The 25027-nt window shown below is 37.0% G+C and overlaps 1 protein-coding gene across 12 annotated transcripts in view; it reads right to left on the reverse strand.

The window, feature by feature from the left end:
• The window catches only part of LOC129767924 (gamma-aminobutyric acid receptor subunit beta), a 182912-nt gene that overhangs the window by 106667 nt on the left and 51218 nt on the right, over window positions 1-25027 (reverse strand). For 9 of the 12 annotated variants that reach the window (XR_008741596.1, XM_055769205.1, XM_055769203.1 and 6 more), the window contains exons 3-4: window positions 18773-18870; window positions 12860-12927 (exon numbers count right to left, since the gene is read on the reverse strand). Coding sequence is in view for 11 of the 12 variants with exons in the window: in XM_055769205.1 (XP_055625180.1) it covers window positions 12860-12927; window positions 18773-18870 (166 nt within the window). In the remaining variant the exon portion in view is untranslated. The remainder of the gene's footprint in view (window positions 1-12859; window positions 12928-18772; window positions 18871-25027) is intronic. The other 3 variants (XM_055769204.1, XM_055769214.1, XM_055769206.1) reach the window with 1 other exon arrangement.

Raw genomic sequence — 25027 nt, forward strand, 5'->3', positions numbered from 1 at the left:
GATACAAAGATTGTTCATTTTTGATGTACTTCAAGGAAACATCGACTGCCCTGAGCTTCTAGCTCAGGTGTCTCTAAATATTCCCATTCGACGCTCGAGGAATTCATCTCTACTATCGGTTCCATTCCATAGGACAAACTACGGCTACAACAACCCGCTAGATTCATGTATTCGTCTGTTCCATGTTGTATGTGATGTTTTCGATTTCAACTTGACAAAGAACGCATTTAAAAATAGAATTAACAATTACATCTAGTTTATAAGTAAATAATTCAGTCTGTACTAATAGAAGACGGTGTTGAAATAAATAAAAAATAAATATTTAATATTAATATTATTATTCAACTCATATGTTCATTGCTTAATATTATCATCATAATTTTTTGTTTGTTTGTTTTGTTATTTTTTTTTTGAGATTATTGTTAAAATCAATAATAGATTAGAAATAAGACAAAAAATTTTGTAAAATGGAGAATAGTGGAGGATCTCCAGAGATGGAGATCTCCGATAATGAATCCCATTCAAGATCTGGGAAAAAACATAAACGAGTCCCTCAAAAAGAAGATAATTCTTCTGGGGACGAATCTGCTCATCCTTCCAAGCCCCCCTCTAAGAAAATAGCAAGCCTCCCTTCTGAACCCACTGTTACTTCCACTCCCCCTCTCCCATCATCGATTTCGCTTCCTCCTTCTGATGTTTCCGATCCAACCCAATCCTCGTCCTCGTCCTCGTCTTCTCCCTCTGTTGTCTCCGCTCCACGTGTCAGAGTTTATCCAGAAGATGCACCTGGAACTGGCCCGTGGGTTGTTTTCCTCCGGCCAAAACCGAAAGGAAAAAACCGTAACGTGATTCAGATCATGAAAGATCTGGCCAGATACACTTCTGTATCTGAAATTCGCAGGGTTAGACCGAACAAATTGCGGGTTGTCGTGAATGAACGGAAACACGCAAACGAGATTATTGCTGACCAACACTTCACTCTCGAATATAGAACATTTATACCCTCCCATAACGTAGAAATTGAGGGGGTGATAACTGAAACGGGTCTGACGAGCGAACAAATGAAAAAAGAAGGAAAAGGCAAGTTCAAGAAGCTTCCCTCAATGGAAGTAAAGATCTTGGACTGTCGCCAACTCGGGAAACTCTCCCATGATGGGGATCAAACTAAATTTACGCCGTCAGACTCGTTTCGAGTCACCTTTGCTGGTGCCGCCCTCCCTGACTACGTTATGGTGGACAAATTGAGACTACCTGTGCGACTCTTCGTGCCAAAGCCCATGACTTGCAACAAATGCAAGTCAGTTGGTCACACTTCAGATTATTGTGCCAACAAGGAGCGCTGTGCCACTTGCGGAGAGCAACATGAGGGGAAATCCTGCAGTGCGACTGAGCATAAGTGTCCATATTGCGGAGGATCCCCACACGCGCTCTCAGCTTGTGAAACTTACAAGAGTCGCTGGGAGAAACAGAAGCGCTCTTTAAAGGAACGCTCGAAGCGCACTTTTGCGGAAATTCTAAAGGGCGCTTCTCCACTGGCCCAACAACAACAACAACCAATCTCAACACACAATATCTTTTCCACGTTGCCAGTTGATGAAATGGAAGCGGACACAGCTAGCGGGGGCACACCGTTTATTTTCAAAGGGAATCCCCGGCGCAAAAATGTGACCACTCCCAAAGTTCAAGAACAAATCCCCCCGGTGATACCCCCAGTTAGCTTGCCTAAAAAATCGAGTGCAGCGGACAAGCAAAATCAGGTTCCTCCTGGCTTTCGTGGGAATAGTTCACCTTCGAACGACCCAGCACTCGAGGGGACATCAAAAACCCCAACTGTCCCTGTTTTTCCGTCTAGCTCAACTTCCCAATCGGGATTTATAAAGTTGTCTGACCTTTTGGATCAAATCTTCAAGTGTTTTAATGTTTCCGACTCCATCAGAACCCTTGTCATCTCAATGCTTCCAGTATTAAAGACAATTTTACAGCAATTGATGCAAACATGGCCCCTCCTTGCAATGATTATCTCTCTTGATGTCTAATTCAAATAGAGAGGTCGGAGATATCACTGTTTTACAGTGGAATTGTCGTAGTCTTATCCCTAAATTGGATACATTCAAATTTTTAATTCATAACTTCAATTGTGATGTTTTTGCTCTGTCCGAAACTTGGCTTTCTTCGCGAGATGATATCTCTTTCCACGATTTTAATATTATACGCTTGGACCGTGATGATAGATACGGAGGGGTGCTTTTGGGGATCAATAAGTGCCACTCATTTTTTCGAATTGACCTTCCACCTATTGGAGGGATCGAAGCTGTTGCTTGTCATGCAAACATCAGAGGCAAAGACCTCTGTATTGTCAGCTTGTATTGGCCTCCGAGAGCTGCGGTTAGCCGCAAACAACTTGATGACATGTGCTCACTCCTTCCTGAGCCACGATTGATCTTGGGAGACTTCAACTCTCATGGAACTGCCTGGGGGGAACAGTACGACGACAATCGTTCATTGTTGATATATGACCTTTGTAACAACTTCAATATGACCGTTTTGAACACTGGGGAAACAACACGTGTGCCTAAACCTCGAATGCTTAGGAATGCTCGAATTCACTATCGTTAGATTGCAAGTGGAATGTAATCCAGGACCCCAACGGTAGTGATCACTTGCCAATCAAAATTTCCATCACCATTGGTTCGAATTCTTCTGAATCTATAAACATGGCATATGACCTCACAAGACACATTGACTGGAAAAAATATGCGGACGCGATTGCTCTAGCCATCAATTCCAGAGATGGTTTACCTCCATTGGAGGAGTATAACTTCCTTTCTCGTTTGATCTATGACAGCGCGGTTCGCGCTCAAACGAAACCCATCCCAGGTTCCACTCTTCGCCGAAGGCCTCCCAATCCATGGTGGGATAGCCAATGTTCCAAGCTTTATCAGGATAAATCGAACGCATTCAAAGCTTTTCGGAAACGTGGAACCATTGAAAATTTTCAGTCGTATTTGGACCTTGAAAATCAATTTAAAAACTTGATCAAAGGGAAAAAACGTGCTTATTGGCGAAATTTCGTGGGAGGTTTGTCACGAGAAACGTCAATGAAAAAATTATGGAAAGTGGCTCGAAACATGAGAAATCGCTCTTCAACGAATGAAAGCGAAGAATATTCACATCGATGGATTTTGAATTTTGCACGGAAGGTTTGTCCTGATTCCGCTCCTGTGCAAAAAATTGTTCGAGATATACCACAAGATAGGTGCGATCTTGATTCCGAGTTTTCGATGGTAGAATTCTCTCTTGCTCTCCTTTCATGTAACAATTCTGCTCCGGGATCGGATAGAATTAGGTTCAACTTACTGAAAAATCTCCCTGATGTGGCGAAACATCGCTTGTTGAACTTATTCAATCGGTTTCTGGAGCATAATATTGTTCCAGATGATTGGAGACAAGTAAGAGTTATAGCTATTCAAAAACCCGGAAAACCCGCGTCCGACTTCAATTCGTACCGCCCAATAGCAATGCTGTCTTGTATACGGAAATTGTTGGAGAAAATGATCTTGTTTCGCCTTGATCGATGGGTTGAAACGAATGGCCTACTCTCAGATACACAATATGGGTTCCGCAGGGGCAAGGGGACGAATGATTGTCTTGCGTTGCTTTCTTCAGAAATTCAAATGGCTTACGCCGAAAAAAAACAAATGGCTTCAGTATTCTTGGACATAAAGGGGGCCTTTAATTCTGTTTCAATAGAGGTTTTGTCAGACAAATTACACTCTCGGGGTCTGCCGCCTCTATTGAATAATATGTTATATAACTTGCTTTGTGAGAAACATTTGAACTTTTCTCACGGAGATTCGGCAGTAAGTCGGGTCTCTTACATGGGCCTCCCCCAGGGCTCATGTTTAAGCCCCCTTTTGTACAACTTCTATGTAAGCGACATCGACAATTGCCTTACACAAAATTGCAGCCTAAGACAACTTGCAGATGATGGAGTGGTGTCTGTCGTAGGATCAAACGAATCCGACCTGCAAGGACCCTTACAAGATACTTTGAACAATTTTTCAACCTGGGCCATTGGGCTAGGGATCGAATTCTCCACGGAGAAAACAGAGATGGTGGTTTTTTCTAGGAAGCATAGACCAGCAAAACCAAAGCTTCAACTTTTGGGTAAACCGATCACTCATGCTATGTCATTCAAGTATCTTGGGGTCTGGTTCGACTCCAAATGTACTTGGGGGGCCCATATTAGGTATCTGAGTAAAAAATGTCAACAAAGAATAAACTTTCTCCGTACAATTACCGGCACCTGGTGGGGAGCCCATCCCGAAGATCTTATTATGTTGTATCGAACAACTATTCTCTCAGTGATGGAGTATGGCAGTTTCTGTTTTCAATCAGCTGCCAAAACACACCTCATTAAACTCGAGCGAATTCAGTATCTTTGTCTCCGTATTGCGTTGGGATGTATGCCCTCAACGCATACCATGAGCCTCGAGGTTTTGGCAGGCGTACTCCCACTAAAAGATCGCTTCAATTTATTATCTCTTCGGTTCCTCATCCGGTGTAAGGTTATGAACCCATTGGTGATCGGAAATTTTGAGCAGCTGATCGAGCTAAATTTTCATTCTGGATTCATGAGCTCATATCATGAATTCGTCTCCATGCAGGTTGATCCTTCTTCGTATATTCCCAACCGTGTTTGTTTCCCTGACTACATCAATTCCTCTGTACATTTCGATCTGTTCATGAAGGAGAAAATCCATGAAAATCCAGATTATCTTAGATTGGGGTTCGTTCCTACAATCTTCAATGCAAAGTATGGGCGTATCAATTGTGATAATATATACTTTACTGATGGGTCCTCTATGAATGAGTCCACAGGATTTGGAGTGTTCAACGTATTTTTTAGCACCTCACACAGTCTTCAGAATCCTTGCTCGGTATATATTGCTGAATTGGCAGCGATATACTGGGCGCTGGACAGCGTCGCCTCACGACCTGTTGAACACTATTACATTGTAACGGATAGTCTTAGCTCCGTCGAAGCTATCCGTTCAGTGAGGCCGGAAAAGCACTCGCCGTACTTCCTTGAGAGAATACGAGAAATTTTGAGTGCTTTATCCAGACGCTGTTATGTCATTACCTTTGTGTGGGTCCCTTCTCATTGCTCAATTCCGGGTAATGAGAGGGCTGACTCATTAGCAAAGGTAGGTGCGATTGAAGGCGATATTTATCAGCGTCAAATCGCCTTCAATGAATTTTATTCTTTAGTTCGCAAAAATACCATCGCTAACTGGCAACGCAAGTGGAATGAAGATGAATGGGGCCGGTGGTTTCACTCGATTATCCCTAAGGTTAGCCTCAAACCGTGGTTCAAAAGTCTGGACTTGAGTCGGGACTTTATTCGCACCTTCTCTCGACTCATGTCCAATCACTGTTCGTTAGATGCACTACTCTTTCGTTTCAATCTTGCCAGCAGCAATCTCTGCGTTTGTGGCCAAGGTTATCACGACATCGAGCACATTGTTTGGTCGTGCGAGGTGTATCTGGTCGCCAGATCGAATTTAGAAAACTCCCTTCGGGCCCGAGGAAGACAGCCCAATGTGCCGGTGAGAGATGTGTTGGCTCGGTTAGACCTTGATTACATGTCCCATATATATGTTTTCCTTAAAGCTATAGATCTTCGTGTGTGATTGTCCCTACATCCTTATACCCTCCTTTCCTTCCTTTGCGGATAATTCGTCCCCTTGCTATAAATAGTAGAATAAGTTGAAATGTAAATACACTATAGATATACGAATAGATTTATGAAATGAGTGTTCATCAACATTGTTACAATTTCCTTATATCCCATCCTTCTCCTAAAAATATGTCACCCTCCTAAACTCGAGTACACCGCGAGTAATCGGTTTTCCACCTTACTAACCATAGATGTAAGAAAATTGTTTCTATATATATATATATATATATATATATATATATATATATATATAGTTTTAAAAATATATTTAAGAATTCGGCTCCTTTAAACTTAAGTAACTGAGCCTGTAAAAATAAACGAATTAAAAAAAAAATATTGATTCATTCATAATTTAGGCTTTCTTCAGAATATTGCCTTTTCTTGGGCATTTTAGAAGTGTTCACCTCAACACACTCAACACAGAGAAACTTTATTTCTGCTATCCGCGAAGGACACAATAAACAAACTGCAGCGCGCCAAACGGTTGCCTTAGAAATCATGTGGACAAACAACATTATTGAATTGGACAACTCATGATCAGAATTGAGTTCATCAAAATGCGTTAATTTAATGGTTTAGCTATGTAAATCCGATACAAATGGTGAGCAAGCATGATGTTTACAATATTTATAAGTGTTGTAATCTCTAAAAGGTCTGAATACGTGCCAAATAATCATCTGGTGATCGATTAAAAGTTAGCTCGAATGAGGGGCGCATTGACACAAATAGAAGGTGTATTTTATAATCCTTTAAAACATGTGATTTCGAAAAAATATACTATCAAACTACTATGAATCATGTAAAAGGCAATTTCATTTATATGTTTCGAAACACACAGACACAGGAGCGCTGAATTAGAGCATTCAAAAAAGTGGGCAAACCATGATCATATTTTCGACTGGACAAACCAAAATCATTTACCTTATTGTGTTCTTCGCACATAGCAGTAATAAGGTTTCTCTGTGTTGAGTGTGTTGAGGTGAACACTTTTAAAATGCCCAAAAAAGGCAATATTCTGGAGAAAGTCTAAATTATGAATGGATCAATATGATGACAGTAAACTCAAGCAATGATAAATGCAACATCTACTTGTGAATTCGAATGATTTCATTCAAAAACGGTGATTTCTAAAACCGGACAAACCATGATCTTTTTTTGGACAAACCATGATCAGAGGTGGTCAAACCATGATCTTAATTTCTCTTCAAGGCAGATCGTTAAAAATTATAAAAATTCGAATCATTTCAACGCCTTATGATAGTATTAGCAACTAGAGACTTGAGGCTTTTCAACAAACCCAAAATCGTATCGATTATATGTGATTTTAATGAAGAAAAATCGATTTGCATTCACTAGTTGCGTAAAAACACCCCAAATCGGACAAACCAAAATCACTTACCCTATATAGTTTTTCACGTAGAATCGCATGTACACTACTTTTTTTTGTTACTTGTCTCAAATGGTTACGATTTCACAAAGCATTGAAGTTAAATTCAAATCTCCATTTTGGTTAGTTTGTCGGTGCTATGGCAAACTAACCAAAATGGAGATATGAATTTATACGTTCGTATACGTTCGTTAAATTGGAAGGGATTTCCAATAAAAATATACAAACAAAAATATCAAAGAGGGGTGTTTTACGATATGAAAGTTTTTAATATTAAATTCAATTTTTAAGTGATATTTCTTAGCATTCAAAATGTAATTTTTGCTAATTTTTTTCATTAATTTTCCAACAACTTTGTCAAATATCATGTTTCAATCAAACATCTGGATTTTGAGTTACGGAAATTTTAAAGAAAGATCAATGATTTTGAGTACACTTTTTTGAAAAATCCGTCGTAATATAAATTGGTCAGATGATAATTAAAATTGTGAATTTGGGTAGCTTCCATCATATGTACCGAGTTTCAATAAAATCGAAAGCGGTCGCGTCAAAACTTGCTGTTTTTTGCTGATTTGGAATTGCTTTTCATGAATTAGGGTTGCCTGATAGATCTTCTTCTGAGTATACGCCTATTTAAAAAAAACGGACAAATTGACCAATACCAAATCCTTTATCATCAAATGAATGGTATTCAGATGAACTTTCTCGGAAAGATGCTGAACAGTACCAACATTATCTGTTTCGTGTCATTTTCTTTAAAATACTTTAATTATTTAATGGTTTTTAAGATATTGAGACCAAATAAACCCTTGCTGTAGATATCATTTTTGTAAAGCCAAGTCCTCTCTATATAATATTTGATATTTATTTGATAAATTCAAAAAGTTTGCTGTTTCAATTGAAAATTTTCTTTCTCATTTTTTGCTAACTTTTTCTGTTGATTTTACCGAAAATAGGCATTCTTAAAAAATGTGTACACTAGGGTGCCAATGAAAATGGTCATATCGAGTTTCAAAAAGTTGCCCCATAAAAAATGTTCACCACCTCGAAAAAACACCCTATGCAAAATATCAACTCAATCGGACTTGAGGGAGAGTGGCGCAAAGCGGTCAAACTTTGAGTTTTTTTGAAAATCGAAAAATCAGTAAAGGAAATCGAGGTTTTCGAATTTTTTTTTATGCCAAATGTCTTAAAATTGCATGAAGCGTCGAGATCTAGTGTCATCTGGAAAAAAAAAATTTTGTCAAAAATCGACACCCTGGGACTTAGTTTTTTTCGGCATGCGAAACGAAAAGTATGGTTTAGGGTGATAATAAAAATAGTTGTCTCGATTTTCATTCGGAATTTGCTACGAAATGTTGATTTGCACAATAATATACCCTATGCAAAATATTAGCTCATTCGGACTTCATTAACTGGTGTCACAAACGTTAAAATTTGAGTGTTTTTGGAAAACGAAAAATCGCGGTTTTAAAAAAAATTTCTAATGCCAAATATCTTAAAAAAAAAAAAGTAGGGGGTCTCCGTAGCCACATTGGTTGCGCGTTCGCTTAGTAAGCGATCGATCGTGAGTTCAAAACTCAGGGCCCCCATTGACCATCTTTGTATTGTTACAGAATAACTACGTCCACGCAACAATCATCAGCGATGGAGATCGATCCACGGTCGAAATAAGATCGATTCATCCATACAACTGCTCTGCTCTGCAGAAATATATCGGGCTGCTGTTCTATAAATAACTCAACAATGGATCAACGACTGTCTCCGCTGTCCAGTCTTAACTGTGGATAATGGAAGAACAGATAGAAAACTCTTTCGCCTAAATGGCTACTGTGTAAATATGTACCATTTGCAATGGTATAGAAGGGAATATTCTAACGCCGAAAAATGGCAACTGTGTAATGTGCTAATTATAGATATGATAAATATGTGACATGTACACGATTAAAATTCGGCTCTGTTACAGCTAAAATGCTAATGAGTCTAAAATAAACAAAAGGGATAAAAAAAAAATATATCTTAAAATTGCATTACTCGTCGAGATTTACAGTTATCTCGAAAAAAAATTTTTGTCAAAAAAACGTTTGTTTTCACTTGGTCGTTTTTCCGTCTGAAAAATTGATTTTTGTTTGATTATGCGCCACTCTCCCTTAAGTCCGATTGAGCTGAAATTTGGCATAGGGTGTTTTTTCGAGGTGGTGTACATTTTGTATAGCGTAACTTTTTTTAAATTTTAGGGTCGATTTTTTTCCCATACATTCGTTGGCACCCTAGTGTACACCTATGAATATATCTCGAGTATTTAGAATGGTATTTTTTCGTGTATATTTTTTTTGTTTCGGCATTTTCTCGAATTGAATAAAAAATGTCCGAAATAGTTTTCGACATATTCACATTAAATATAAGGTAACTAAAGAATTTCAGACTTTTTTATATTCAAATGAACCATCTATCGATGCCTAGGACCAATTTAGAAGAAGTTTCAAGATTTTCCCGGATTTCTCCTAGGACCACCATTTGATCCTAGAGAGCTCACCGTACCAATCCAAGAGATACCTACAGACTTAAAGCCCTTGATTTGGGATTGGAAAATCATCCTAGAATCTTTATTTTAATTTGGTAAATGCAATATCTTTAAAGCAATTCCATGAAAAAAAAAATGCTGCGAGTTATCGTTGTTATCGAACGTTGAATACGTCACGTATTTTTTTTAAATTTGGTCCTTAAGGAGGACCTTCCAGAATTCGAGTGGTCTGAGTAATAGTTTTTTGCTGTTTTTGTGTAGCGTTGATTTGGTATTGAATATGCTCATTTTTGTATTGGAATAATATTGTAGGATCTAATCAAAAATTATTCCACAATCCTAATACATAGATCTCTGCAGCATTCAGTGCTCAAAGAGGTCAGTTTGACAGTTTTGAGTGTTCTCCCAACTCCCATTCGTGGCAATTTACACATGTGCCTATTCAAATGGTAACGAATGGGAACTGAAACAAACCTCGCAAACGTCAAACCGAAGGTAAGGTTACGCGCCTGGCATTTGTTTATTCATTTCATTTACATTCTTCGTGAGTGCGAGGAAGATAGCAACGGAGATGTTTAAAAGAAACATTACAGAAATGTCAAAATAAGCGTTAGTAGAAAAAGATCAAAGGACGACCATCTTCTATCCGCGGTATTACGAACATGAGGCAAAGTATACGATATTTTCAAGTTTTATCTAAATAAAACCGTATTTTCAGGGGGTCCTGAAGGATCATCCATGTTACCGTCAATGGAGAGTGCTATCGTGACATATTGGACGACTAATTTTAGCCAGAACACATAGCGCACGTTACATTGGATTTACTGAAAAGTTAGTTTGATGATTGGATTTCTTTTTATGAGTATATGTCAAGTCACTGGTTTATGCCAACAAGCCAGCAACTTGTTGGAAGAGAAGAGCTCAGAGACAACGTCCATCGCGAAATTCGCAACATTCCGGTCGACGGTAACGCTCACTCTGCCACCCTATCGATAATAATCACGTTGAGAGTTGACAGGTTTCTAGAAGTTCGTACGTTGCAAATCGAGACATTTTGTGGTTTTGGAGACATTTTTAATCCGCCAAACCAAATCGGTGGCGAAAAAACACCATAATGAAAGTACAGATAGAAAACAACAAACTAGACACACTATATAATGTTAATATTTTTCATTGCTCAATTTAGCAGGAATGAACGTAATCTACTTCAAGGCATCTTCAAAACTTTTCAAACTAACATTTATACAAGCTAACAAACTAACACATTATAGGACAAACTGAGAAAATGCTGTTCTTGTCATTAAAAAAATAACAAAAATCAATCTCTTTTTTTTTCAAAAATCAAAATCTTTTAAATCTTTGAAGTACCGTGTGATATGTCTTGAAACGGAAAGTTTTTTTTTCTACATTGCAATGTACCATGACCAGTTAATTCTGCCGGGCAGAATTTGGTGGGAAAAATTGTGCTTCTGGAAGAAATCCACCGCAAATTGATTCTCAAATTTTGTCAGAATAATAAAGAAAATCGACACTATCAAACCTATTACCACACCGATGTTTTCCAAATTTGTCAGCAAAATCAAAGAATGAATAAATTATTGAATTTATTTGGCTTGACATTTTAATTAGCAGTAGAAGGTTGGCTCAACTTCTGTCCCTCAAACGTTACATTATTGGAAGATGAGAAGGACGTAGAAAAATTTTGAGTAGCTACCTACAAAAAGTTTAACATCTCAATAGAACAGGCATGTATTTCCTGTGATTATAATACGGCATTATTTCCGCATAGAATATTTACAATCTTTACAAAGCTGTTCAGACAAAGACAAGGTTTCGAAGTGTTTTATTCATGGGTTTATTTCACAAACATTACTACTGAGGTACTGAGATCAATAAGTAAATATCAGTCAAAAACATATTCAGGAATGCCGCTAACTATGGAGTAGCATTGAACCAGTTTGAACGAACCTCGATATTTAGTTTGTGTCTAACAGCCCTTCCCCTAGCAAAGACGTGAATAGTTATGTGGCGTCTCTGAAAAAATGTTTTGTGGTAAAATTAAACCATGCGAACTCCGTTAAAACATGTTTCTTTCTGTTCGTTTGTTCTATATGACCGAAACGCTAATATTTTAACAATATGTAAATTTGAAATATTCAAGTTTTTTTTGAGTTTATTGCTTACACCATTAGATATTACCGATTACAATTGATCAGAAGGTAATAGTTGTCAATAACTCATCGAAATGCCCAACATCATCTACTAGCGATTCCAATTTCAAACAGCTAACTACCGGTGCAATCTCCTACCGTGCGATGTGAATCCCATAATAGTTAGAACCAAAGGTTTTTTTGCTACAACTTTTTTTAAATAGCTAATCAGAACGGCTACCGTTCCTGTGATTTGTGAAAGAAGTACTTGATTTTCAGGTTTTCCGTGATATCTTGCGATCGTGGGTCTGTGTGACTCAGTGTGCAATAATGGTGGGTATAGCTGTCGACTTTAATTAATTGGTGTGTGTGTGTGTGTGTGTGTGATTCGTTAAATGTGATGAGATCAACAGCTGACCGGGCATTGGTGTGGATAGGATTAAAGAAAGTACATAGTCAAGGGTATTGTGGAAAGGTGTTTCGGTAGATTGCTCCCAGCGGACAGCTGCTACACACGGTGATGTGAAAATGAAATGTGCTTATGTTGCAAAAATTGAATTGCTTCCAAAACAAATTTTGTAAAAACTGTCCTAACGATTTGAACAAGTGCTGCTTGTTAAGGGCAAAGTTCTTGGCTGATATATACAGACACGCATACACACGAATACTTGTTACAGAGAAAGACGAAATAATTTGGAGAGGCGGTTTAGCTCGGAATATTTTGGGTGGCAGTTAACTAGAGACATACTTCTCGTTCGTGATTATCTGTGACAATGATGCAAATGATATCGAAACAAATTTTCAACTGATTTCAACTGGTTTTCAATGCTGGGGAAAAGTGTGGTTTTGGAGGAAGCATTACTTGCATCCAACATAAGTTTCGTCATATTTTTTTTCTTTGAGACTATAAGAGGATCAATACATACCAAATACCAATTGAAAACGCGAAATGAAATTATAAACAAAATAAATCATACATTACAATTTTGTGAAAACTAACAGAAAATCCAATTGCTTATATGTAAAGAAAAACAGGTACGTAGTCATAGTAGTTGTACCATTTTAACTTCAGACAGCGAACTGATAGACAGCACATACATGGTGACTCCCACTTCAACCGGCGGTCCTGAAACACGGATAACGTGGCAAAACATACACGTCATATTATAATTATTTGCAGGCATTAAAAGAGAGGTATATATTGAGAGAGGTATAAAATGAAATTTGTAGTATTTTTTTTTATTCTATGAGCACGTTTATGTCTTTCACTCTGTTGTTGCTGACGTTCTCTCTTAAAGTACTTCGCAGTAGTTTTATTGTTTTTTTTTTGGGTATGACTTGCTGCTTCACTACAAACACACGCACACTTTTAGCAAGAAAGTTCCAACATTCTACTAGTTGCATATATATATGACACATCCACTATTAAGTTTACTGCAGTGAGTAGCGATTCTGCGTTTGATGAGATTTGCTGTTCCTGTATTGTTTTGTTTGTTAAATTATGTTTTAGGTTTTGATTTCTACGCTAGGGAAGACGAAATGCTTTCGACTGCTCCGTCCCAGTGGTAAGCAGTCAGTGGGTTAGACCAGGGAAGAAAGATATGGACATTTGGGGTGTTTCTTTTCCGTTTTGTATATATTGATACTGATCCTCGTGTTATCTTTACTGGCATCTAAAGTACTCATGAGTTTTCGTAAAGCAAATACTAAATAATATCAGTTTTAGTATTGCTTTTTGTCTATTTTATTTATTTTTATTTTCTCGTCATTGGTAACTTAGGTCATATGAAGAATGCTGTTTATTTTACCTTTAACTATCTGATTTATCTTCTGTAGAACTATGGCAATCACAAACGTATATTATAACATATCGCTCAATAAATATCCGTTATTGAGACATAAATGGCTGTACTGTTTGTGATCCAATTGATTTCTGTGTGACACGGCATAAGTCAAACTCTCATCGCTATCTGACATTCATTTTAATTAGTTATTTTTTTACATTAATTTTAATTAGTCTACTGTTTTTAGCTTGCAAAGTATTGTCTAAAAATAATTTAATACGCTTATCAAACATTTTTAATAGTTAAAATACTGTTGACGCTAAAAAATGGCCTAACAAGCACTATAGAGACTACGCGTTAAGGAATCTCAAAATTTTCTCGAAATTATTTAGTTTCAATTGCAATAATTCAAGTTCTACTTTTATTCAAAATTGTGTTTTGGTTCGTCTGAGTTTCATACCATAGTGATATTTTTATTAAAAAGGAATCCAAAAAAGCCAGAAGGGTTGATATCTTGAAATCAACCCTTCTGGCTATCTGAAACAAAAAATATGCCAGGAAACTGTTTTTTTATTCTTCACCTCACCAATTTGTAATTTTTATTAATTTTTTTTTGTTTAGTTATTTTTGTGTTCTTCAAAATGATAACGAATTGATAATAAAATAATATATAGTAATAATATTTTTTTTTGCTCGAAAAAACGTCCGAAATTCGACCCACTACCTCAGAATATAACTTCAAGCATGTTAATAAAGATTTACGGTATCGGTATCGGTATCGTCATCTAAATGGCCAGTAGTCGGTGAAAGTCGACCAAAACGAACAACGGTGAGGAAAACGTCAATTTGTCATAGAATTTTGACACATATAGATTAAAAATTGTTTTTTCCTGAAAGTTAAATTCATCATCACTGGCGCTATTTATTTGTAGTAATATCTAAACCAATTGAGTTTGGTGTCCATTTGCTGATTCAAGTTTAAACACTCATTTAACCTTGAATCACATGAAACTGTTATAAATCATTACCAGTGGTAACGAACTATTGTCATACAGCAGGATTACGCGGCATCTGCTAAAATACGGTTGATTCGATCCCAACCCCGGTTCCAATAATATACCCATGGTGATGGTTACCTAAATATTGTTTCATAATCTTGCGATGAATATTATTTGAAAGTATTTTTCATATGGGCATGTTCGAAATTCCATATTTTTTCTCGCGAAAGAGGCCTCAACCAAACACTGTTGAAGAAACATACATAGGCAACTTGTTATAAGTAGTCAACACACCACCTGTTTTATTCGTTTCAATTTCATAACAGCACTACTTACTTTGAGTATAGTGCAGTAGTTTTCCCAAAGAAGGAGTTATCTTATGATTTGAAGAGTAACAGTTATTGAAGAATAATAAATTTTATATTTGGTGCATTGCCACTATGCTACGCATAATGATGTTTTATTTAGTAGTAATGTGGAATAAGGGTGGAAGTGGAATAGGGATGTAACCACCTGTGACCGTTGTGTGTCAGAGGCGACCGCGTTAGTTGGTAGACTTGGTAGACTTCTTAATTGACCTTTTTCAAGGCTAAAGGCGATGAATTTTAAAGTTTTGAGCTTCTGTAATAAATAGAAGAGAAACGTTCGCAATGCATAATCAGTGCAGTGAGAGTAATGCGTAAGCGTAAGCGTAAGAGTAAGAGTAATGAGAACACAAACATCGACATTTGGCCAACTTGTATATTGTTCTCGTGAGGGAAAAAATGAATCCTGAATCAGACATCTTCAGCTGCTTCAACAAATCCACATGATATTTTTTCAGAGCTGACATTTTACAGAATAGAAATACTGAAAAAATGTGCATTTCAATCATCAATTTTTTATTACTAACTCTTGATCGTTAACTGTGGTCGATGGTCATTCGGAACGTCAAGGCTGATCTCAACATTTGAATGATTTGACGAAAAAAAGGGAATGCTGACTGTTATATTGTGCGGAAAACCCGTCTTCTGGTAGATTTCAATCGTTACCGAGCAAGTAAACAACTCAGTTGAAGCATCAATCAACAAACAATGTACAAAAACTTATCGGAATTTGGAAGATCTTTATTCTTATGAAATAAAATACAGCCATTTCAATTATACAATCTCTCAGAATTTTGGGATTTTTCAAAATAGTGATTTGAAAAAAAACATAGCTTTGCAACTGCTAGACCGATTTTTGTTATTCACCCCGCAAACAAAACATCTTTGGGAATTTTTGAAATTTTCGAAAATACTTCATTTTGTATGAGAAAAAATCCCAAAAAATGTTTCTCTGGATTTTCAGTGCATTGGTCTGCAACGACTACTCGTTTTCATATTTTTAAATGAAAGACAATTTAATTTTACATATCATATGATAAAGTGATGTATACTCATAGCCGTTTAATTAGAATGTCAGTGCTCCGCAATATATAACAGTTCGGTTAAAAAGGTCATAAGGTTGACGTCTAGATGGCGCCTCTTGCAAAAATCTACTTGACTATCACAAAGCACTATCCTTCAATGGATACGTGTCAAAATTTGATAGCAATCGGTCGATTGGTTCGTGAGTTACAGTATTGAGAGTGATGCAACTTTTGGTATTGTGAAACTCCTTAAAGTGTAAACTTTTCAGCCGAACCGTTACGCATCACGTACATGGTGTTCCATCATGCGTCCCCATCGAGTCGCAGCAGCTATGACTAACGAAATCTATTAAAAAAACGACTCCAAGTACATTGGCTATTTTTTATATGTTGTTTGAAATAAATTATCTTGCATTGAAAAATATTGAAACAAAAAGTCGTTGCAGACCACTGCACTGAAAAACAAAAAAAAACATTTATGCGTATTTTTTTCATGCAAAATCAAGCATTTCCAAGAGTTTTCGTATTTTTTCAAAAGAAAAGAACTAGTTCAAAAGATCTTTAGTTTATGGGGTGAATTATAAGAATCGGTCCAGCGGTTTGGAAGTTGAGATTTGTTTTTTAAATCATGATTTTTTGGACCAGGAAAAGATCAGTCCAATGACGAAATAAAAAAATTCGGGTCTAATTATTTTCGATGAGAAACGATCCTGTGGAATTACTGAATGTTACTTACTTTTTTTCCATTCCTAGAAAGGTTTTCGATTGAAAAAAATAGTAATAGAAATACACACATTTGAAAGTGTCCTTCTGCTTAATGACCATAGCTATAATTTTTGGGAGTAAAGGTAACTGATTGCTTCTATAAAATGTTTCAACTAATATTGATCATATGACAATCGAATACAGCATAACCATCACCATACTACGATGTGATAAAATGGATGAGGATCGGAGCAGTGGATGGACTTCACGTGGAATTGATCCATTGATTAAGTTCCATTATATTATGTGAAAATGAACACCAGTCCGACAGCAAATATGCTGGATCACATAGGAATTGATGAAGGCGGTAATTATCGATTTTGTCCTTTTATTTGTTTAACCATAAGTGGATGGTACTCCTATTTTGAATTTAATAATACAATTGAATAATCAATACAAGTTGGTTGGGTTCCCCGATGTCCATTACGAGCTAACATGAAAAAAAAATCTTATTTTTTACTTAAAAGAGTTTGAAATGCCGAATATTCGACAAATCCAATTATTATATTGTTTGAGAGTATTTGACATTCTTTATTTATTTAGTCTTTTCTTCATTGATAATAAGTATTGGAATTGCTTTTTTTTTCATTTTAATACGGTTTCCTAACTGTGTTCTTCATCACTTCTAGATTTTATTAATTTGCGTCAACCTACGATGCGTTTCTTCCGGTACACACTATCTCGAAAAAACTATTCTAATCTTCCACCCCAAATGTCCATCCGATAAAGAGTACTCATTCAGGGCTCGATTTAAGGCATAGAATGCCACTTACGGTAACAAAGCAGAGAAAAGATCAACTCGAAAGGGGGGAAATCAACAGAAGAATTATAAAATAGTAAGAACGTGATTACTGAAAAAGAAAAGAAAAAAACGAGCGCAATAAGAGATATACTTTCACGACAGGCCAGAACCAATATCATCAATGGAACAAAACAAAAATCGAATAAGATCTACACGCTAGATGAAAATAAAAACCTGACCGAACTAACTGGCTGAGTGAGTGGTCGGGAGTAAAACTGGAGGGGCCACACTGCGGACCGACACTGCTCTGGCTCTGACACGGGAAGTTTCAGTCCGCTTGGCGGAACCTTTTCTTATTCGATAAGTTCGCTTTTCTGCAATCCCAGTTTTGTCACTTCTTATCACGGTAGGTATATAAGTGGTTGTGTGTTGATCGTGGGGGGATGAGAATCGATTCAGGTCGATTCCTGTTCCGCTGATGTAACTACTATCATTGCTCACCAGAGTTGTGGTTCGTTCTCGCTAGACAACAACATGACGCAAATGAAGTTTTTAATTAAAACAAACAAATTCACGAGGACACACCACTGTCGCTGCAATAAACACCTGCCGACGTTCCCAACTACTGAATACGTTTTTTCCGCGCTCCCCTTTCCTGTTAAACACTTTTCACACTTTTATCACTTGACCGTTCGCTGTTTTTTTTCGCAGTTGAATTGGGTAACATGTTTCATTAATGTTGATACAGAAAAAGGAGAGGAAAAAACTATCCCAGGAGTGAAAACGTAACCTCAACGGTACCGATTGGTTTGGCGAAAGCCACACTGCGATTGTGTTGATTTGCTGGTGAATGTAGTCACTTAATTAAATTCTTTTCGTTGGAAATGGAAACTCGTGATGGTCGTTACATTTTACTGACACGGGTTGTGGTTAGTTGTACGTGCGTGTGTGTCTGTGTGTCCCGGATATAACACTGTTACTGATTCTAGCATATCTGCCTATAATTTTCCGACATCTCTCCATTAGTTTCTTAATCAAAACCTGCGGTTTCTGTTCCGCTGATTGTGTGTTTTTTTTTCGCTTTGTTAGTTAATTTTTCATGCTTTCTTCCTGCTAGCGGACCCTAACATTTTCGTTATCTACTACCTGGATCAACGGAAGTCGTAAAAAACGCGCGGCGAGTTGGCTCCTGTCGTCGTTAGACAGTAGCACGGATTTGAGTGAGTGAGACAGAGAGAGCGAAATACAGAGACAGAGATCGTGTGTGTGGGGGAGGGCTGGGAAATACCTACCTCCGTAGTTTGGTCTTACTCTTTTGTCATAGCCAACGCTAAACGAGTCTAGGATAGCCGAAATATTTACATCTCCTAGCATACTGCCACCACCGGTCCTGGAATGGGAGGGAAGAGAAAAGAAAATGATGAGTATCTTCGGGCGCTTAGTATGGTCATCATCCGACTGCGGGAACAGGAAATTGCTCAATTGGCCAGAGCCAACAGATGGCTGTGTTTCGCGAATGGGGTTTAAAGGTGGAAATAAAAGTGGCGGGTTGATGATGATTTGTAGAAAATAATATCGCGGCAAATCTTGAGCTTGCTGGGAATATACCAGGCCAATATTGCCTTGTTCTTTCTTGGATTAAAAATAAAATTAAAACTTCTAGATTAATGCACGGAGGTTGATGCGCCGATTATGAATCATTTTATAACTTTAACGGTTCTCAACCGATTCGCATCATTGTTACCGTTGCGGAAGTTCCACACAATTCCAATCATGTACTGAAAGAATGCGCCGAAAAAGTGACCCTTTACATCGAAAGGAATCAGCTGTGTTATCTCAGCGCGCGTTACATTTTTTGGGGTACGGTGTTACTCAAAAAGCGTATTCGGGCCTTTTTAGAACTTTTTGGTGCATACAAATAATATATGTTTTACAAAAATTTATAATTTAAAAACTATGATACCTACGAAATTCTTGTCAAAGGATGAAATGTAGGAAATTATTTAAATTTTCACAAAAAATGCCAAAATTTTTTTGGAAAAAAATTTCGCTGACAAAAAAGTTATTTTAAAAATTAAAATTCATTTTTCTCAAAAAACGTATGCTTTTAAAATTCTGAAAAAATAGATATAAATAGTCCTTAGAATTTCCAACAAGTTTTCCACACATCGGACGATGGACACATTTACATGGATAGAGTTGTTCGAATGGTGCTGCCAACGGCCAGTCAAGTTGACATGAAATTAGTCATATTGTTAATAGTATATCGCAAAAAATATACAAAACACAACTTTTATTCGGTTCCATTGGAGCATTTTACACTTAGAATTTTGTTTCTAGTTTTAGTTTAGGCACATACAAATTGTTTTTTTAATTTTATTCTCTTCAATATCCCTATTTTGTTATGCGAGGACTCTGAAGTTCTAAAGAAAGTGCAGCGAAAATAAAATTCAGGACAGTTTTATTTTATTTGATCTCCACACTGAAAACGTAGGAATTGAACAAGATATTTGTTGCTATTTTATACCGAATAATGATTAAGTGGGTTTCTAATGGAAGTTTAATTGTATTTAATTAATGGAAAAACTTGTTCGGGGAAAACCGAAAAGAATTTCCATAGTGTGTGGTGCTGTGATGAGGCAACATAAACTTTTTAGAACGTGTCCCTCTCAATGGATTTAGCTTGGAGAATAAATAGTAGGGCGTCCCACAGTTTATAAGTTTGAACAAAAACAGGCTACAGCGTAGTTTACAAACATTTTCAAATGGACATCCAATGAAGTGGCGTTGTAAGTGCGAAACATGTGAATATCTGTTCAAGTTGAAAACATATCGTACGCAAGCATTTAGTGCAACGCATAGTCGTTCACACGCGATGGCCGATGCTTGAATCAACCATAAGTCACATGCAATGAAAACAAAGCATTAACAGATTGAACAATGCACTGACAGATTGATCAAAGCACAACGAAACTCAACAAAGTCATGACTTAGAAACACACACACGCACACACACACATATAATAGAGAAGTAAGAGAAGAAATAGATAGGCCTAAGAAATAAACCAAATGTTTAATGTCAATTTGTTGTTCCTCAATTAAAACTAGAAACTAAATTATCAAAATTTAATGTTTGGGAACCCGTTAATTTCCGGTGATCTTTTTGTTCATAATCCGTCTTCCGCTTTGCGGAATTTGAATTATATGTTTGTTCAATTGCATTGGGTTACGCTCTCTGGTATAGAGTAGCGACCTGGCCTGTGATGAGATTCATTCAGGTACTGGTGGAAGTTACCGTTTTCTTTTAGGTTCGTATGAAGATTGATGAGGCTTCAGTTAGTTGTTGAGGTCTAGCTAGAGTATCGTGGCCTGGCTGGAACGGTCCGTACATCTATTACGGAAGTAACAGTACTAGAACTCGCTCTTAAAGGGAGTCTCAGCCGGGCAAACTTGATCTTGGTGGGCAGTCTCCTTCGGGAGTGGCGCACAAGCTGCGCGCTTATAAAGGATTAAAATCAGTGATATACCGTTTTGAATCATATTAGGTTGGGGAAAAAGTAATCAATTATTATTGGGTGAAATTCAAAACTATTTTTAATATGCTTCGGATTGTCCGATTTGAAATATGCACCGGTTTATCGCAAAATTTGTTGCCATTCTAAAGATAGCTTCATAATGTCCCTATCATAGAGGTCTTGGTCCTTATTGGCGAAAAACTCTGACAATAGATTTTTGTAATGTTTTCCAATTCTTTATCACTCTGGAAATTTTGCAATGCGAGAAAAAGGTGGTAATCGCTTGGACTATATGGTGGATGCATTTCCAATCAAGCTCTCGGAATTGTGTGGCCTTGCGTTGTCCTGATGGAACATGGTGTTTTGTTTGTCAATTCTGGACGTTTTTGATCTATTGCTAGCTTCAAACGGTTCATTTGTTGACACTAAATATCTTAATTTAGTGTATTGCACTTCAAAAAACTATAAAAATGTTTAAAAAAAGTGAAAAAAATGAAAATTTAAAAAAATTAATTGAATTGCACGTATTTTACTGTTGCAGTATCAGCACCATGAACACCATTCACAATTTCAGCGGCCTGGCTTGCATTTTCGCATTTATAAAAGAAAATGTGTAATATGTACCGAATTTTCCCTTAGTTCTCCTCCATTGTTAACACCCTGTAAATCAGAACTCAATGGAACAAAAAAAACAGCAAAAGATTTTTTTTATTGTGTAATGTCACCTTTGCAACGAGCCTAAACTTGAAATTGTATGATTTTTTTTTTATTTTTTCCTTTAATCTTACCTTGGTTGATTTTTCGATTTTCAAAAAACTCAAGCTTCGACCGCTTTGCGTCACTCTTCCGTAAGTACAATTGAGCTGATATTTTGCATGGAGTGTTTCTTAATATTCTTTTATGTGGTAATATTCTTTTATGTGGTAACTTTTTGAATTTCAAGATGACTATTTTCATTGGCACCCTTGTGTATATACATTTGGTGCAGACACTCTACATCAACACAAACATCAAACTAGAACTTAAATTTGGGTGGTAAATGACAAAAATCGGTCCAGTGGTTAAGAAGTTATGATCGAGATGTAATGGATCAATCTAATGTGGAAAGGACCAGTCTAACGACGAAATAAAAAAATATGGGTCCAATTATTCTCGATATGGAACGATATTACGATATTCTGAGAGATCGCATAACTTTTTTTTTCTGTTGATCTACTATTATAATTAGGACCTCAATTGTCTTGACGACTTAGAAGATCTGTTGATGCATGTTGTAACTGAGAAGAAGAGGGAAAAATAAACTTCTCAGGACATCATCGTTGGAACGATTTACAAACAATATTTTGAAACAGAACGTACGGAAGTTACTGTAAAGATGGAAAATTACTATCGAAAGATTTGCTATGCTCTTATCCAGGATGCCGAGATCGATTAGGAAAAATGTATGATGAAGTTGTGGTAATAATCTAAAACTCGATGAACGATAAAGTTTGTCAGCTATATTTGACTTATCTGTCTTATATTCCCAAATCAATGAATTAAATGAATAAGCTCTTCCAAGGTAATTCTTATAACATAAAATTTACTGAAAACCAGTTGGAATCACTGCTATTCACTAAACGGGCTGTATAAGTGACGGGACTTTCTATTGCAGAGAACATTTTAACTATTCACAGTGAGGAAATTAAAATGGATATGGACATCCCTCTACCATAGTTTGAAACGTACTGAGCGCATGAATTGTTCGATTCCAAGATGGCGTCTCTAGCCCCATCCACTGCTGCGTTAGTCAAAAACGTCTGTAACTTTCTGGATAGGCCATACATATTTTCATTTATGAAAAAAAACATTTTTATGGGATTCTTTGGGAAAATCAAATTTCAGTTCGCAAAAATGTAAACTTATTCAAACAGTGAAATAGTTGTTTTTCATGGTACTCAAAATAAAATTACCGCGGAAGTAAAACAGATAAAGTTGTGGTATTGAAGAACGAATGGTAGGGCGTACTTCACGTATTTCTGCTACACTTTATCTCAAATCGAAGTAATGCAAAAGTACATGTCGATAGAACATTTTATTTCGAAACATAAAAATGTATGCTGATTGAATGAGAGAAACAGAAATATCAAAAAAAAAAAAAAATCAAAACAAAGAAAAAAAAAATACAGTTGCGTTAGTAATGACTATTACATAACCTTTTACCTTTTCGAGCGGAAGCAAATATCTGATTGTCAACAATCAACTCGGTTGATTTTTTTCCTAGCCTAGTCTCTTCTGGGGTCTTCAAGGATCCCATTCCATAACTTTTCTGTTCATAATATTTTCGAAGATAATTATAGTTGTTTTAATTTATGATTACAGTCATTTACAAGGTAAATAACATGCTTCAACTTCCGAAATGTTTTTTTATCGCTCAATTAAAACATAAGTACATAAGAGTCAATATATAGTGTTTTAATGTAATCTGGTCATACTTTTCAGTAACGTTTAATCGACGAAATAAATGCGAACAATTCTAAATTGATTGATAACTAGTTTTATTTGGAACATATAGTATCCTTTTTTTTGGTTCTAAGAAAAAAAACCTAACACGTGTCGTTTTTCAAGCAAACGAAAGAGTAAAACTCGCCCGCGGCAATACGCTTTACCACCAAGGCCCAAAACTATACAATAATATATTTGACAAGGCTTACCACTAAATAAAACCCGGGCCCCGACCAGCGCCACTATCAAGTGGAACGATAAAGCGAAAAACCATATGTACATATCAAATAATGATGATGTATGAGTCAGTGTCAGATGTTAATGAAAATAACATAATTTTACGAGTTATTTGGCTATCTGTTTCATGCCAGCCAGCCAAGCCAGCCGGAAAGCTGCGGGAATACGGGGCTGTATTTCTATACATGCTCTCAAAATCTCGTGCTGCCACCCACAGAAAAAAAGCAGCTGAACTCGAGTGTGCCTGATCCTCTACATCAGTGGCGGCAGTTCCGAGTGCCTTTCGGGCACTCGGCACAGAAACTTTCGCTAACTAATCTAAGTTCCATGGAAAATTTATGATTGTATAACCTCCGGTCGTTCTACTTGCGCCGTCGCCGCCCGTCGTCGCGTCCGCCCTTATGTGCACACGAATTCCAACAATTTCACTTCTGGCTAGCATTAAATGATATAATTTAATCTGAATGCTGCTCTACGTCACTGATTCAGCGGCCGACCGTATGGCATTGTGTGAGAAAAGAGCTGGGAGGTCTTCCAGTCCCACCGGTCCACAAACTCACGGACCAACGAACTGTATCATTCGGTGCATTGAGTTTGCATACAGAGTTGCACAAAAGGCGGGCCAGAATTTCCTACACATGGCAGCTGGCAGCCGTCCGCCCTCCTGGAAACTTTTGTTGTTGTTGCATTTTGCTACCCCTTCGCTTGCCAGCGGATGATAAATTCCGCACAGCGGCAACTGCCGCCTGTGCATGACTAGTATTTATTGATTAAATAGATTAAACTGTGAGCTCACGAGATCAAGTAAACTAACAGCACGGAAGCGGAACTGGGTGAGTGTATCTGCACCCATAAGTATATGTGGTAAGGTCGCTTTTCATATTGCGAAAAATATGAAAATTTGATCCGATTCGCTGCGATTCTCTGTGCACACTATTCATGAACAATCATCATAGACGATAGACTATATCGTTTATCCATATAAAATGCTTGAAAAAGTTGATTTTCCAATCCTATTCAAGTCGAAGAATACTTCAATGTTTTTGGGATTGGTTTTCAACCATGAACAGCATTTCCTCATATAGGGGTACCGCGGGTAATACGGACAGTGGGGGTAATATGGACAGGTGGTTGATTTGTATAGTTACATTTTGAATTTCCGATTTCTGTTAATGAGAACACCTTCTACATGTTATTCTATAATATTAAAGCCACCCTATGGCAATGAATACTAATCAAAAGTGGAAAAGAGAAACAAAAACCGAAAATCATACATGATTCCACATGTGGATGTAATTTTAGCTGCTTCGA

This window comes from Toxorhynchites rutilus, chromosome 2 (genome assembly GCF_029784135.1).
Source record: "Toxorhynchites rutilus septentrionalis strain SRP chromosome 2, ASM2978413v1, whole genome shotgun sequence".
Taxonomy (NCBI): domain Eukaryota; kingdom Metazoa; phylum Arthropoda; class Insecta; order Diptera; family Culicidae; genus Toxorhynchites; species Toxorhynchites rutilus.